The sequence below is a fragment of the Mesoplodon bidens genome, assembly GCF_964165515.1.
Source record: "Mesoplodon bidens genome assembly, chromosome: X".
NCBI lineage: Eukaryota > Metazoa > Chordata > Mammalia > Artiodactyla > Ziphiidae > Mesoplodon > Mesoplodon bidens.
This window is the reverse complement of record NC_138163.1, coordinates 128,120,206-128,138,600: the sequence shown is the minus strand read 5'-3', so window position 1 is coordinate 128,138,600 and position 18,395 is coordinate 128,120,206. Positions and strand designations below refer to the sequence as shown.

The window sequence follows — 18,395 nt, the reverse complement described above, 5'->3', positions numbered from 1 at the left end:
ACTGTATGATTCCTTTTATATGAAGTGTCCGGAATAGGCAAATCCATAGAAACACGAAGTTTCAGATGTTGTCAGAGGTTGGGGGACGTGGTAATGAGGACTGACTGCTACTGGGTGATGGCTTTCTTTTGGGGGGTGATGAAAATGTCTGGAATCAGTGGTGATACTTGCATAATCTTATGAACATACTAAAAACCACTAAATTTTCAAAAAAGCTTTAGTGAATATACATTTTTATCTGTCATTATATGTTTTCTCTCTAAGCACCATCTTCTTTCGCTATTGTTACATGAATTCTGTAATTTTGTTTTCTTTGCATCAATGTAATCTGTAGGAGTCATCGTTCATTCAGATAGTCCGCCTTTCCCACAATAAATAATAAAGCATTTCTGGGAAAGGATAAAGGTACAGTCTTTGCTCTTTATACAAATCCCACATTATGCCATAACAATTTTGTACCTTGCCTCTGTCACTTTCCAACTATCATGGAGATTATTCTTTATCAGGACCTATCAAGCTGTGACATTCTTCTACCAGCTGGGTAGTATGTCATTATATGCACACATGTATGTAAACCACTAGTTCTCAACTGGGGGCAATGTGGTGGCCTCCCTGCCCAAAGTGGACAACTGGCAATACCTGGAGACATTTTTTCTTGTCGCCACTGGAGGTAAGGGGGTGCTATCGGCATCTGGTGAGAAGGGGACGGGATGCAGCTGAGCACCCTACAATGCACAGACCACCGCAGCAAAGAATGATCCAGCCAAAATGTCAATAGCGCCAAGGGTGAGAAACCTTGATTTAAACAGACCATGATTCATGAAAATTTAAATTATTTATAATATCTGCTTTTATAAATAATGTTGCATAATATTCCACCTTCCAGACATACAAAAATTTCCTTACATATAATCTCCACATATATAATCATTTCCCTTTTATTTTGGATGCTTACTGTTTCTTTTTTTCTTTTTTTGACTTTTTAATATTACACTGGAAGAAACATTTGTATAACAAGCCTCCGTTCTTATGTTGTTTTTGTTTTTTTCAGGAAATTATTAGACTCCTAGAAGTAGGATAATTGGATCAAAGTAGAAGATCTTTTTGCCCTGGAATTATAAGGGGTCTTATTGCTACTATGAATGGGATTGCCCCCCGCCATTATATCTGGCTATTGCCTTTGGGTAGGAAAGTGGGTGATTTTTGCATAGTTATTTTCTATCCAGCCATGTAGTAAGAGGTTTTGGTTGATGTTCTTAGCATGGTGGTGCCGAGGGGTGTCCTGGGGGTGAGGGTGGCTTTAGCTTCCTTCCTATAATCTGTTAGTGTCACCCCCAATTCACACCAAATAAATGTATACGCTAAAATCCACATGCTGCACTGTAACGGTAACTTCAGAACAAGTCCTGTGCCCTCCATCGTGCTCCAATCACATCACCACCCAAAGCTGGATGCAGCCACCGTGGGGTTTCCTTTTATTAGCATATTACCTACAAATAAATAATTTGTCCTCCTCCTTTCCAATAGCTCTCTTATTAATAGCGTCAAAGCTTCCAGAACCATATTCAATCGTGATGGTACTGGTAGACATTCTCATCTTTTTCCTCACAGTGACAGGAACATGTCAGTACCTCCATGTTAGAGATGAAAGAGGATGTTCCTTGAACAACAGCCTTTCTGATGTTCAGAAAATATCCTTCTTTCCTAGTTTTCCTAGAGTATTTTTTTTCTTTCCAGAATGGACTTTTTTAAACGTTATGTTTTCATAATTAAATTTATTTACTTATTTATTTTTGGCTGTGTTGGGTCTTCTTTGCTTTGCAAAGGCTTTCTCTAGTTGCGGCGAGTGGGGGCTGCTCTTCGTTGTGGTGCATGGGCTTCTCATTGCGGTGGCTTCTCTTGTTGCGGAGCACGGGCTCTAAGTGCACAGGCTTCAGTAGTTGTGGCTCGCGGGCTCAGTATTTGTGGCGCGCAGGCTCAGTAGTTGTGGTGCACAGGCTTAGTCGCTCCGCGGCATGTGGGATCTTCCTGGACCAGGGCTCGAATCCGTGTCCCCTGCATTGGCAGGCGGATTCTTAACCACTGCGCCACCAGGGAAGTCCCTCCAGAATGGAATTTGAATTCAATCAAGATTTTTTTTTCCCCAGCTTTGATTCAACGATGGTATGGTTTGGGTTTGAAAGTGCAACGCAAATTAGAAAAAACAGGCCGCATGGGACACGGGAAGTTTGGGTCCAGTTGTAAGTTTTAGGTGTGAATCAACAGAACCCTACCCTTCCTCTAGAGGTATTGTTCAGAGGTTGCATGCAAACGCTGCTGGATGCCAACCAGTAAACGTTAGTCTGCCTTTTCTGATGGGCACACCCTTGGAAACAGAGCGGGTTTGTTCTCCAGAACAAAATCAAAGAACCTGCTGAGGCTTGTGGTGAAAAACTTGATAAAACATTTCTAAGCCCAACTAAGGACAGAATGGAGCAGACCATCCTAAAACATTCCTGCGAAGCAGGCAGGATGGTTCCTCCTAACCATTCTTCAACTGAAGCAGAAATGATCAACCACGTTGGTTTCCCCAGGACAGAGGGGTTCCTAGGAAAATGGGCCTTTCAGTGCTAAAACCTGGAAAATCCTGAAGCTATAATTTAAAGGATGATTTTGAAAGGTAAAAAATGGTAGGTGAAGGGTTCATCAACAGTGTGTGAACTTGAAGCACTTCTCTTTCAGGCAAAACTAAACTTGGGCAGGGTGTGGATTAAAAAGGAAGAGTGTTGCGCATTTTTTCAGATGGTTCTTTGTTCTGAGCATATAGAGTTGCCTTAAACAAATCAAGGTATCAGGCCTGACCAGAAATAGGTAACTGCAAAATCATTTCACCCTTTACCACTTGGCCTTTCAAAACAATGCTCCCCGGAGTCCAAACTACAGGCAGGAAATATTGCGTGCATTTTCCCCTTTGTCTTGGGACCACCAGCTGTGCCTCCCCCAGGGCCTTCCTTCTTCCTCAACTTTTATGCAAGTTTTTAACAGAATATATTTCGCTATCTAAACCGAAGAGTTAAATTTTAGAAAATGATTAGCCATTAACTCAGTAAAATCAGGTTCTTGTTCCTAGCTCATAGGGTTATAATATTTCTTGAATAAAGAAGATGTGGTACATATGTACAATGGAATACTACTCAGCCATAAAAAAGAATGAAATAATGCCATTTGCAGTAACATGGATGGACCTAGAGATTATCATACTAAGTGAAGTAAGTCAGGAAGAGAAAGACGAATACCATATGATATCACTTATATGTGGAATCTAAAATATGACACAAATGAAGTTATCTATGAAACAGAAACAGACTCACAGATATAGAAAACAGACTTGTGGTTGCCAAGGTGGGGGTGGGGGAGGGATGGATTGGGAGTTTGGGATTAGCAGATGCAAACTACTATATATAAGATGGATAAACAACAAGGACCTACTGTAGAGCACAGGGAACTATATTCAATATCCTGTGATAAACCACAATGGAAGAGAATATGAAAAAGTATATATCTATATGTATATCTGTATACACACACACACACACATATATATATATATAACTGAATCACTTTGCTGTACAGCAGAAATTAACACAACATTGTAAATCAACTATACTTCAATTTAAAAAAAATAATATTTCTGGTTTGGAGGGTCATCTACATAAGTGACTCCTAGGTTGAGTTGGCACCTGAGATTCCAGGTGATACCACTGCTGGTTCACGGATCACACTTGGGGTAATAAGAATTTTGCAGGATAATATTCTCCACATTTCTTTGATCATGTATCACTATTAGTTTAAAAAAATGTGAGCAGGGACTAAACAACATATATTTAGTTCTATTTTATATTCATGTGTTAGTCCAGCATAATTTCAGTTTTCTTTAAAAATATAAACATGAGTTCTAATATTTTATTTCAGCACAGCACTGACTCATCTCACACAAAGCCTATTTTGAGGACCATTTATCTTGATAACATACCCATTATGTTAACATGCACTTCATGCTTGTATTTCTCCAGGCATAATAAAATCACTGATCCAGGGGACCTATTCCATCTTTGCATAAGGAATTGTTAAAAAGGTCTTCCTTCGGGCTTCCCTGGTGGCGCAGTGGTTGAGAGTCCGCCTGCCGATGTAGGGGACACGTGTTCGTGCCCCGGTCCGGGAAGATCCCATATGCTGCGGAGTGGCTGGGCCCGTGAGTCATGGCTGCTGAGCCTGCGCGATGGGAGCCTGTGCTCCGCAACGGGAGAGGCCACAGCAGTGAGAGGCCCGCATACCGCAAAAAAAAAAAAAAAGGTCTCCCTTCTATTGGGTTGTATCTATGCTTTGTATCTAAAGGTCTACCTTTGGGGGCGTGCAAAACAAGCCAAATCCTTGTTAACACTATTTCAACTCCTATCACTGAAAAGGGCCTGATTTCCTTAATATGCAAAGAGCATTTATAAAGCAATAAGAATAATACCACCAACACAACAGAACAAAATAGGCCAAGAATATAAACATGTATGGTAAAAAGATGTTTAAAAATGAAAAGAAGGGCTTCCCTGGTGGCACAGTGGTTAAGAATCCACCTGCCAATGCAGGGAACACGGGTTCAAGCACTGGTCTGGGAAGATCCCACAGGCCACGGAGCAACTAAGCCCATGCGCCACAACTACTGAGCCTGCGCTCTAGAGCCTGCGAGCCACAACTACTGAGCCCACAGGCCACAACTATTGAAGCCTGCACGCCTAGAGCCTGTGCTCCACAACAAGAGAAGCCACTGCAATGAGAAGCCCATGCACCGCAACGAAGTGTAGCCCCCGCTCGCCACAACTAGAGAAAGCCCACGCACAGCAACGAAGACCCAATGCAGCCAAAAATGAATGAAAAGATAACCAACCTTGCTCAGATAAGAAAAATTCAAATTAAAACTGATGAAGCATTATTTTTCACTCGTCAAAATGGCAAAGATAAAGAAAAGTTGGGTAAATATATTGTGTTGGTGATGCTGAAGGAAAACAAGTAACCTCATACATTGCTCTGGTAATGTCAACTGGTACAATTACATGGCAGATGCTTAATGAAGCCATCAAAGATTAGTCTTTTTTTAAATATTGGGAAAATGTTAACAGTATAATGTTAGGGGGAAAAAAAGACACAAAACATAAAAGTACTGGAAGAAAATACGCCAAAACAATAGCAATGCCTATTTCTGGATGGTAAGATAACAGGTGATTCTAACTCTGTTCTTTATACTAATTAGCATTTTCAAAATTTACAAGAAGCCTGTAGAAAATGCTCCAGGGAGGAGGTGAGGAGAGCCTAGAAGTGGACCTGGTTTTGAACTGCAGGCTATTAAAAGTTCACAGTAAGAGACAGCTGAGTCCTTAGCTTACCTACACTCCTGGGGGAAACTGGTACAGTCGATTCTAGTTATTTACAGTAGTGATGTTCTATAAAGTTGCCATGATCACTGAATGAGCGAACACTGAACCTCTCCTCCTGGGGAGATACAGGGTTACGTTCCTGCGAGGCTCAAGTCACAACCAAGAATCAATACGTAGCCTCCTGTTATGTGTGCTTCTGTTTAAAGACACCTTACTGAATATATATCGCCGATTCATTAACACTGAACTCACGGCCAGCAGCAGTGTAACTCAGGCCTGAAGGAAGAGTCTCTAACACACGTATTTTCTCCATAAGGCCCCTCACAGCCTTCTTGCACTTAGGATCGATCATTGGACAGCACTTCAGCACTATGCCTGGGGTGGGGGAGGCATTTAAAACAGCGAGATCACCAACAAAAAGCACAAAAATGTGGCACTAAATAGACCTCAAGAAGGACACTTGCTTACAGTATGAGAGCTGAAACAAGAAGGCAGAGCATCGTCTTGATGACCCTCAGCTGAGAGCATGTGCACAATGGGCTGCTCTGCGCATGCCCGCCAATGACGGCGCAAGCACCACAGTTACAAATACATTTAGGGACTAGGTGAATTCACGAATATAGAATCTACAGATGATAAGGATTGGCTATAGTTACAATTACACTTTTCAGGAAAATGCTTACTCAAAAGTAAAGTGCCGCGGTCTTCCCTGGTGGCGCAGTGGGTGAGAGTCCGCCTGCTGATGCAGGGGACACAGGTTCATGCCCCGGTCCGGGAGGATCCCACATGCCGCAGAGCGGCTGGGCCCGTGAGCCACAGCCGCTGAGCCTGCGCGTCCAGAGCCTGTGCTCCGCAACGGGAGAGGCCACAACAGTGAGAGGCCCGTGTACCGCAAAAAAAAAAAAAAAAAAAAGAAAGTAAAGAGCCGAAAATCGATATTCTACAGCTGGACCCCTTCCCAGAGTAGTTTAACATTGAGCACTGTACAATTTATAAATTGTAACTTAGAAAGGAAATTAGGGACGTCCCTGGAGCGGGTTTGATCCCTGCTCAGGGAACTAAGATCCTGCATGCAGCGTGGTGTGGCAAAAAAAAAAAAAAGAAGAAAGAAAGGAAATTATGGACTTCCCTGGAGCAGGTTTGATCCCTGCTCAGGGAACTAAGATCTCGCATGCAGCGTGGTGTGGCAAAAAAAAAAAAAAAGAAAGAAAGAAAGAAAGGAAATTAAATTTTCTTTCAATAATGAAAAGGAAAGCAATGTGTTTCATCATTCATTTTATTTAATATATTCATCATCTTCAGCAGAAGCCATCTCTTTTTATTATTCAATTAAATTCAGCCAGGACTGACTGAGAATCTCCACTAGGAGAACATGGAGATGGGCGGGATGATCTGAGCTGAAGAAACTTACAGTCCTCTTGGGTGTGGGAGGGGGAGGTTGAGGCAATTTCTCATTTTAATACAAAACAGAATATGATCAAGGCCACCATAAAGATCTAACATGTATGAGTGGAAAAATCTAATGCTACGGGGGCCAAATGAAGGAGAAAGGGTATCCTCTCGGGACTGTCTGGAAAACATGATGGAGACAGTAATATCTGAAAAGATCTTGAAGGATTAGTAAAATGGTAGCTGGAGCTGTGGGATGGAGTGGTCAGAATGTCCTGATACCAGAAGCAGAAGAGCACAGTAGGGAGACCTGTTCCAGAAGCCGAGTCAGAACTCAGCATGAGTGTAGGCGAGGTGAAAGGCATGCCTTCCATTACTGCTGTAAAGCAAGGCACAGTGGCCCCGAAGTTACAAAGAGAACCGGAAGGCAAATGGCTAAGTGACAAATGGAAACCAGTCCAACGACCTTAATCCTTCATACTGTTTCCAGAAGCTACTAGGCTTATTCTATTTTCACGCTGCAGAGGTTAACTCTTTTACCTGTCCATCTTTTACATCCTTAACTAAACCCCATACCGGAGGCAAGCAGGGGTCGTGCCTCATTCTTCATTAGCTTCCCCTTCCTCTGCCTCTGCCCAGTTTCCCCAACACACAAACACACACATCCCAACATACAAAAGATCACCTGACACCATGCTTCATGTCGCCAGACATCAATAAATATTTACTCATTCAGTAATGGACTTCACAAACACACTAAGCCCTGGTCTGTTTCCTTAGAATACAGGTTTTCCTCAGGGAGCAGGTGACTGAACTTTGCTGGGAACTGTCCCTGCATCTTTCCCCACAATATCTGTGTGTGTGGAGAATGGGAATCTTTGAAAGGGCCCCAATATTATATTACATGTTCTTATTTTCTCACTGAACTAAAACTGAAAATAAGTGTTCAGCAGAATCTCCATAAACTTTACAGTTAAATTTGTGAATGTATATATTTGGCCTTAAAATTCTAATTTTTAGGCCACGTTCTGTTTCGGCCCCTTGATTCTATAACTCCTTAGAACTGAGTTAAATACTAATAGTGTTCTTGGATTGTCTTTTGGGGTTTAAAATATTATACTACATGAGATTAAACATTTCTGAAAATTCTTGAAGAGAAGCAGGTTTTTATATAAAAGTATTTTAATCACATCTTAAATTGTTTCTTCTACCTCCAATAAATTATTTTAATTATATAAATACTTTAAGAAGCCAATTCTTGCCTTTTTTGACTGCTCAGACAGGAATATATCCAGTGGCACAAATTCAAACGAATTCAAAGAAGATTAAAAACAGTAAATATTTAAAATTGAATATATTTCACGTAAAATAGATATTACAGTTCTGTTAACAACCAGTCTATAGCCAGGAACTTATAAATTAATTTTTGCCTATTATTCATTGCTCTTAAATTTGAACTATTAGAAGTGATTACTAATTTTAAGAACAGAGGTAAATTTTAAAATACACAACTTTGGGGTCAAATTCTTTTACTTACTGTTTCAAAACCTCAGTGCGGGTGATCAGGAAATCCACCTGGTCTACCGCCTTTAAATTCATCAAACAGTAAAAATGGATCCAGATGTTTTAACTGAAAAAAAAAATCCAGCAGATTAGATATGCCTTTTAAGCCACGCTACTCGGGGCTACATTCAAGAAGAGATCTAGCAAACCTAATTAAAAAGGATTTGGCTAATGAGCAACTTTTTGCAATGCTAGTTGTTTTCAGGAAAGAACTCCTTACACACACACACACACACACACACGGATTCACTAAGTTAAACAGCTGACATTTTATGAGAAGTGGACAAACAACTTATGACTGTCTAAGATCTAAATAGTCAAGCACAATTGAGATACAGTCTATATATAAACAGATTCATCACAGGGGAACAGACTAGAACATCAATTACTATGCTGTGATGATAAATGCTCTGGAGAAAGACAACACATAGGAGCGTAGGGTGGGATCAGGGAAGGTTCTACCAGGGAGGTGTCACTTGAGCTGGGTCTTGAAGTACTTGTAGAAGTTAATCAAAAAGTGGGAGGGGGCTTCCCTGGTGGCGCAGTGGTTGAGAGTCTGCCTGCTAATGCGGGGGACACGGGTTCGAGCCCTGGTCTGGGAGGATCCCACATGCCGCGGAGCAGCTGGGCCCGTGAGCCACGACTACTGAGCCTGCGCGTCTGGAGCCTGCGCTCTGCAACAAGAGAGGCCACGATAGTGAGAGGCCCGCGCACTGCGATGAGGGGTGGCCCCCGCTCGCCACAACTAGAGAAAAGCTCACACAGAAATGAAGACCTAACACAGCCATAAATAAATAAATAAATAAATAAATAAATTAAAAAAAAAAAAAAAAAAGTGGGAGAAGGAAGAATATTCTAAATGAAAAAGCACAGAAGCAGCTTGGCAAACTTGAAAAACTGCGAGGAAACTACTCTACTGAAGCAAAAGATACACATGGAATTATGATGAGAGATTGGCTGAGGATACAGGCCAAATCTTAAAGGAGTTTGGGTTTTACCCTGAAGGTGATGGGTCTTCATCAGGTTGACACGATCAGATCTAGAAAGACCACCCTAGCATACATGTGGAAGATGGTCTGGAAAAGGAAGAGACGTGAGGCAAAGAATATTCAGAAGGTGATTTCAACAGTCCAGGCAAGGACAAAGGCCAGGACTAAGGCAATGGCAGTAGTGATGGAGAATGGGGAAAAGGAAGAGCATTAGATCCCTCCCAAATTTCTAGCTATGGGGCCTGGGAGGACAGCAGGGCCATCCAGAAGCACAAGAAACATAACAGAAGCAGCAGCCTTGAAGTAGTCATGGTGACTTCATTCTAGGCCACGTTGAGTTTGAGATATGTATATAAATATTTATATAAATAGAACTATGAATATTCAGTGTCCAGTATATTGTACAAAAGCTAGATGGCAACTGAAGATAAATCTTGAGCCCAAATTAGAGGTAGAAACAGATTTGGCTATCATCAGCACATCTTTATGTTCATCTTGGTTATTCTTGGCCATTTGTTAGTCTACACAAATTTTAGAAAACTTAAAAACATATACAAAGAAAAATGTTGGACTTTTGATTGGACTTGCTTTGAATCTATGGATCAATTTGGGAAGAAATGACATTTATATAATATTGAGTTTTCCTACTCATAAACATGGTTATCTCCATTTATTCAGGTCTTTGAAAATGTCTTTCAATAGGATTTATAATTTTCTCCATACAGATTTTGTGTATATTAAACATTTTTTCTAACATACTTTTATAGCATTGTAAATAGTATTTTCATTGAGGTATAACTGACATATAACATTATATTAGTTTCAGATGTGGAAGGTAATGATTTGATATTTGTAAATACTGCAAAATGATCACCACACTAAGTCTAATTACCATCTGTCACTACACAAAGCTACTCCCTTGGCAACTTTCAAATATGCACTACCATAACCTGTTAAGTTTCTATGTACTAACAACAAACTATTAGAAAGAGAAATTTAAAAAACAATCCCGGGCTTCCCTGGTGGTGCAGTGGTTGAGAGTCCGCCTGCCGATGCAGGGGATACGGGTTCGTGCCCCGGTCTGGGAGGATCCCACATGCCGCGGAGCGGATGGGCCCGTGAGCCATGGCCGCTGAGCCTGCGCGTCCGGAGCCTGTGCTCCGCAACGGGAGGGGCCACAACAGTGGGAGGCCCGCGTACCATAAAAAAAAAAAAAAAAAAAAAAAAAAAAACAATCCCATTTACAATTGCATCAAAAAGAATAAAATTCCTAGGAATAAATTATCCAAGGAGGTGAAAGACCTGTACACTAAAAACTGTAAGACACTGATGAAAGAAAGTGCAAATGACACAAATAAAAGGAAATATACATTCTGTGCTCATGTCCTGGAAGAATTAATATTGTTAAAATGCCTATATTACCCAAAGCATTCAACACAATCCCTATTAAAATCCCAATAACATTCTTCATAGAAATAGAACAAACAATCCTAAAGTGTGTACAGAACCACATAAGACCCTGAATAGAACCAAGCTGGAGGCATCACGCTCCCTGATTTCAAACTATATTACAAAGCTACAGAAATGTAAATAGCATTTTTTTTTTTTTTTTGCAGTACACGGGCCCCTCACTGTTGTGGCCTCTACCGCTACGGAGCACAGGCTCCGGACGCACAGGCTCAGCAGCCATGGCTCATGGGCCCAGCTGCTCCACGGCATGTGGGATCTTCCCGGACCGGGGCACAAACCCGTGTCCCCTGCATCAGCAGGCGGACTCTCAACCACTGCGCCACCAGGGAAGCCCGTAAATAGCATTTTTAACTAATGTTCTTGAACAGTGTGCTGCTGGGGATTAGAAATGTGAATAGAGGGACTTCCCTGGTGGTTAAGACTCTGTGCTTTCACTGCAGGGGGCACGGGTTCAATCCCTGGTCAGGGAACTAAGACCCTGCAAGCCACGCGGTGCAGCCAAAAAATGTTAAAAAAAAAAAAAAAAGAAACGTGAATAGAAAGGCGATTTTGAACACTGCTAAGCTCTTATTAATTTTAATAATTCATCTGTAGCTTCTTTTGGGTTTTCTTTGCGAACATTCATATCACCAGTATATTTATCAATAAGCTTTTGGCCAATAGTTCACAAAGTATTTTTTGCTTGCATTAGATTAATGCTGAGGCAGGCTGCCATTTCTCTGGGTTTTGCTGGGCCAGGCTGGCCTCTACATGTCTTCTCATTCTGGGTCCCAAGATGAAACAGTGGCCACTCTCTAGGACGTGCTGTTCTCATAGCCAAGGGCAGGAGCCAAATGGTGCACAATCCCAGTTACATGTCCCATTGGTCAAAGCACGTGACATGGTCGAGCCCAAAGGCAGACAGGAGGGCACTTAAACCCGCCCTGTGGGACTCATGGGTAACGCACCCAAAAGTGGGTGGGAGTGTATAATCTATTACAGGGAGGGAGTGAATATTTGGGAGTAATATTCCAACCAACAGTCATCAGCAAATAACTGTTTTCCCCCCTTCATTTTCAACCCTTACACTTTCTATTTCTTTTTCTGTCTTCTTTCAAGCTGGCCCCTCTACAAGGATGCTGAGTAGAGTAGAAGGTAATAGGCAACCTTGCCTAGTCCCTAATGTTACAGATTGCTTTTTAAAGTTTCACTGGTAAGCAGGTTGTTTAATGTGGGTTTTCTGTAGATTCCTGTCATAAGGTTAAGGAATTTCCCTTTTACTTCTAGTTTACTGATTTTTTCTTTAGCATAAATGGACGCTGAATTCTAGTGAATGCACTTTCTGCACTGATTGAGACATTATATATTTTTTCTCCTTTAATCTCTTAGTGTTGCTAAGTTATATAAGTAGATTTTCTAACATTAAACCAAATTTGCTTTCTTCAGACAATCCAAACTTGGTCATGACATAATACCTTTTTATACATTGCTGTATTTGGTTGGTTAATATTTTGCTTACGAGTCCTGCAAAAATGTTTCTAAATGAGATGCAATTATCACTTCATTTGCTGTCCTTGCCTGGTATTGACAGCAAGGTAATGTGACTTCATAACGTGATTTGAGGACCCCCTGGAGCTTCACCTCCTGGAGAGTTTGTGTATTAGTGGAATTATCTGTACCTTAAATATCTGGTAAAATTTGTCTGTAAAATCTGGACCTGTTGCTTTGTGATAAACTTTCAAAATACTGATTCAATTACCCTACTAGCTATGAAACTATTCAGATTTCCTATTTTTTCTTTCTTTCTCATTGTTTTTAGACTCTAAGAATTGCTCTAACTTCCTGTCAGTTCAGCTAATTAATTTTTAGGTTATTTATTTGTTTGTTTGCTTCTTTGTTTCAGGGTATCTACTCTGTCCTATTGCTAGAAATGAAGGTACCAAACCCTCTCTGTCTCTTGTCTTGACTCTCTTTGTTGTTGTTGTTGTTTTTTTTTGCAGTACGCGGGCCTCTCACTGTTGTGGCCTCTCCTGTTGCGGAGCACAGGCTCCGGAAGCGCAGGCTCAGCGGCCATGGCTCACGGGCCCAGCCGCTCCGTGGCATGTGGGATCTTCCCGGACCGGGGCATGAACCCGCGTCCCCTGCGTCGGCAGGCGGACTCTCAACCACTGCGCCACTAGGGAAGCCCCTGACTCTCTTATTTTCACTTTCTGTGGAAAAAATATGCATACACACTTGCACACACATATGTATATACATACAACACATATAGTACATACACACACATGCACACAAATTCAACAAGTTACTACAACTTTTTTAGCCTAATCAAGTCTCAATTTCTTCACTTTAAACTATGGGCTGTAAGCCATATAAAGCTGGGCCACTTTGTAACCCATCTTAGCCCAGTGTTTCATCCAGTCCGATATTTAAAAGTAACTGGAAAACAATTCAAATATCTATTGAATTCTCTCAAAAATGCCAAAAGGGGCTTCGACTTAAAGATTTCCAATCAGCCCTCCTCCTCTCCAATAAATGTCTCCAATATTTCCATCGTCTCTCACTCTAACCCTTCAAATCTCCTCCATCTGGAGGCAGCTCTTCCCTTTTCTCCTTCTCCCCCTCACCTTCTGAATTTATTCTTTTCTCTCCCACCAGTAATTCTCTGCCCTTTCCAGTGAAAATCAGATCTCAGATCCTCTCAGTCTCATTCTGTCTCTCATAATTCCATTTCAGCTCAGTGAAAGCCCAGGAATGGAACTGGGGTTGGGAGGAGGAGAGGCTGAAAATTCTCTTACCTTATTATACACTGCTTCTTCTCACAGGATAATACACAGCTTGAAGGCCTGGAAACAATGAATGGAGAACACCTGGTCCAGTGCCTAAAGCAGGGCAGGTTCTACATAGATGGGTGGTATCTTGTTACATTGTACCAGTTCCATAAATCTCTGAGACACAACTACTTGCCAAACAAAGGGTCTAGAGCCTCAAGATGGCTTTTTACTTCTACATTACTGTGGTTCTATGGTATTAAAATGTGGGTAAAGATGAGATCAAGAGATGTGCATTGCTTCTTGGGATCAGTTTCCTATGAGCAAATATGTCCTGCTGTTAACTAAATCATGAAAAGAGGTTCCCTCTTTCCAGTACTACCCTCATCACCATCTGCCACTTAGAGACCAGTAGGTATTCATCGTTTGGAAAGTCCTATTTGTGACATCTGGATCGCATATTCAATCCTTCTGTCACCAGTCCATGACATATGGACACACACAGAAAGAAAGGCAGCACAAGAAGCCTGCAGAAGCCAGGGGGCTGGATGTGGTGAAAGTCAGAGGAATGAACTGTTTATCTGGCTAAAGGATGGGGCACGTGTGTAAGAGACACTCTTCCTCCGACAAGCAAGAATATCTGCATCAGACTATTGTCCTAAAGTGTTATTTGCAGGCTAGGTATTAACCCTCATCAAAGTTCCTCACATTCTCTAAACATTCAACATGTATCCAAGAACATGTTAGAGAGACACCTGTTATCTGCAAGACAAGCTCTGAGATATATAAGAACTCTGACTTTTTAAAATGTCTTGACTTGGTCCCCAACTCATTAAACTGATGATCTTTCAAAAAGTTTTTGAATATGAGAATTTCCTTTCCTTCAAACAGTCCCAAATCCTTTAGCTGCCACCTTCGGTTGGCAGCTTCCAAGCTATTTCTTTTGATCTCTTGAGAAGGCCAGTTGAAACCTGTGGCCACCACCCCTCCGGCCTGTGGTGCTCCTTTAACAAAGCTCCAGCAGCCTGGCATTTTATTGAAATCAGGAAGCACTGGAAGTAACTGCCAGGAATATCAGTTCCTTGAGGCCAGGGCCAACATTATGCTTTTCTATGATGCTCCACTGAACCTAGAATAATTCTGTGTACACAGAAGGTACTCCACCAACATCCCAAGTGGTACTTGTGCTAGGTCCCTAGCTTCCCTTGTAGGTAGGTGTGGTCATATGACCGAATCTGGCTAATGAGAGGAACGTAGAAGTTGCTGGGTGGGGCTTTTACGGAAATCCCTTATAAAAGGAGATAGACAGCTGGCATATATCATTTTGCCTTTCCCCTCTTCCTCCTTTCTGCACCCAGGGGCAAATGGTTGCTACTGCTCCAACAGCGTCTGGGACCATAACGTGATACAGTAAGAATGCAGTAAGAAAGATCAACTAAGATAGAATGAGCATGTGTCTCTGGTAAGTGTGGAGCTTCCAGGCCCACCCTGGACCACCTACTTTTGGATTTTCGAAAGAGAAACACAAATCCTTACATACATAAACCACTGGTTTGGGAGGATGCTTTTTGTTATACACAACTGAGCCTAATCTAACTGATACAAGGGCAATAATGCCTGTTTTTTAAATTATTTTTTCTTCTTTTAAATTATTGTCTCAGGAGAGGACCCCCCCCAACCCTCCCAACACCTGACAAAAGGCCAGGCTACATCAAGATAATATGGCAGCAGAAAAAGGTAGAGGCCCCTCAAAGGTAGACTCCAACACCTCAGACTATCCCCTGGGCCTAACTCAGCCCCTAGACTGGAGCCTGAGGGTAACAATGAGAAGGTAGAAGGAAACTGCCAACACGTAGTCCAGACTGAGGTCTAAATATGGCCTTGAATGGACTTGACCTGTGACTCTATGCTCCTCTACCTTGACTCAAGGTCTAGAGACACTGCTAATGGAGAGCGCCATCTACAGGTCCTGCATCAACTAGGACCAAGGTGGTCTGATAATAAGAAACTCATAATTTTAACTGTGATCATGGGATTATAGTTATATTTTTAAAGTAAAAACGGAAATATTTCTGAATGAAATGAAATGATTCACTTCAAAATACTTTGACGGAAGAAATGGATGGGGACCAGGATTGGAAACAAGACTGCCCATGAGTTGATCACTGTGGATGCTGGGTACCCGGAGAGTCATGATACTATTTTCTACTTTTCTACGTTAGAAATTCTTCCTAATAAAAACATACAGGCGTACCTTGTTTTATTGCACTTAGAGGTATTGCGCTTTGAAGATATTGTGTTTTTTACAAATTGAAGGTTTGTGGCAGCCCTGCGTCAAGTGTCTATCGGTGCCATTTTTCCAACAGCATTTGCTCACTTCGTATCTCTGTGTCACATTTTGGTAATGTCACATTTTGGTAATTCTCACAATATTTCACACTTTTCCACTGTTATTCTATTCGTTATGGTGATCTGTGATCAGTGATTTTTGACATTACCACTACAACTCGCTGAAGGCTGAGATAACAGTTCACATTTTTTAGCAATAAAGTATTTTCTTAATTAAGGTGTGTACATTGTTTTTTTGGACACAGTGCTATTGCACACTTTAGTTTAAACATAAGTAATTTCTGTATGCACTGAAAAACCAAGATAATCACGTGACCTGCTTTACTGCAATATTCGCTTTATTGCAGTGGCCTGGAACTGAACCCGCAACATCTCTGAGGTGTCACTGCATGACAGTGGTCCAAGGAAAATCACATCAGCAAGCACTGTCTGGTGGAAGGGGAAGTGGGGCATAGAGGCAAATGCAGGTGACCGGTGGGTTTCCCTCCTGCTGGGAGCACAGAGGAACCACCTGCCAACATCATGCTGTGCAATCATTTCAATTCCAGCTTGGGGCTGTCCCGGCCCATACACAATTTTAATGGAAGGTGCCAGCCAGCCCAACTCCATCTTGTTTACCATTCATCACCGAAAGAGCACTGTGAATTCCTCCACCTCCACATTTACAGTCACAGGGAACGTGTCACCTAGGGCCACTAACATCAAACACTGTTGTAAATTCTACACTAAAATAGCTCTGGGCTCCAGGTTTTTTATGAGATTTTATTTTCTACTGACAGAGCCTTGGTGCAAAAAGTTTGAAAAGTAACCACCTTTCAAGCATCAAAGAGTGATGCTTTCCTTCTCTGCTGATGGGAGGGTTCGGGTCCATCTTTCTGGCAAGCTGGCAGTGTGCGGAGTGCTGACAAATAGGGTAACAATCTAAATGGTCAAATGCAGGGCCAGCATCATCAAAAAGTCTACAAATAATAAATGCTGGAGAGGGTGTGGAGGAAAGGGAACCCTCCTACACTGTTGGTGGGAATGTAAGTTGGTGCAGCCACTGTGGAAAACACTATGGAGGTTGCTCAAAAAACTAAAAACAGAGTTGCCATAAATGTCCCTCGACAGATGAATGGATAAAGATGTGGTACATACATACAATGGAATATTACTCAGCCATTAAAAAGAATGAAATAATGCCATTTGCAGCAACATGGATGGACCTAGAGATCATCATACTGAGTGAAGTAAATCAGACCGAGAAAGACAAATATCATATGATACCACTTACACGTGGAATCTAAAATATGACACAAATGAACCTATGAAACAGAAACAGAATCATGGACATAGTTAACAGACTGGTGGTTGCCAAGGGGGAGGAGGTCGGGGTTAGCAGATGTAAGCTTTTATATATACGGGATGGATAAACACCAAGGTCCTACAACATAGCACAGGGACCTATATTCAATATCCTATGATTAAACCATAATGGAAAAGAATATAAAAAAAGAATATATATATATATGTATATATACGTATGTATAACTGAATCACTTTGCTGTACAGCAGTAATTAACATATTGTAAATCAACTATACTTCAATAAAAATTTTTTTTTAATTAAAAAATAAAAAATGTAGGGCCAGGGCTTCCCTGGTGGCGCAGTGGTTGAGAGTCCGCCTGCCGATGCAGGGGACACGGGTTCGTGCCCTGGTCTGGGAAGATCCCACATGCCACGAAGCAGCTGGGCCCGTGAGCCATGGCCACTGAGCCTGCGCGTCCGGAGCCTGTGCTCCACAACGGGAGAGGCCACAACAGTGAGAGGCCCGCATACCGCAAAAAAAAAAAAAAAAAAAAATGTAGGGCCAGGAGTAAGAGAATAATGGTATGCTCATACACTGGAATATGTCATAACTACTTAAATGGTGTTTATGAAGAATTTATAATAACATGGGAAGTTCTTTTGCTACCCTCTTAAATGAAAAACTAAGGCCACAAAATTGTTTATTCTGTACAACTAAAATATTTAACTATACACAGACAAAAGGCAACACCCTTTATCTTAACAGTGATTAGTGATGGCATTAGGAATGATTCCTATCCATTTATTTTTCTTTAGAGGCACACCTGGGGCATGGCAGATCCTTTGCATTAGTAAAATGCAGAGGTCTTTAAAGCATAGGTTTTCAGCCAGGGACTCTTAACTGGGAACCATGGATAGAATTCAGGTAAACTTGGCTGGGGGAAAAAAACAAACAGACACACACACACACACACACACACACACACACATTTTTATTTTCACTAACCTCTAACTGGAAATTTTTTTCTTCTGAATTTTTTTGTAGTAAAACAAACATAACGTGAAATTTACCATTTTAACCATCTGTAAGTATACAGTTTAGTGGCATTAAGTACCTTCACACTGGTGCGCAGCAAGTCACCACCACCCAGCTCCAAAGTAAAATGTAACATTGCCTTTAATTACGGATGTAG

The 18,395-nt window shown here is 41.5% G+C and overlaps 1 protein-coding gene across 1 annotated transcript in view; it reads right to left on the bottom strand.

The window, feature by feature from the left end:
- Positions 1-18,395, bottom strand: part of PIR (pirin) — a 103,867-nt gene that overhangs the window by 75,520 nt on the left and 9,952 nt on the right. Inside the window, 2 exon segments of the mRNA XM_081221947.1 lie at positions 8,332-8,343; positions 8,347-8,424. Coding sequence (XP_081078073.1) covers positions 8,332-8,343; positions 8,347-8,424 — 90 coding nt within the window.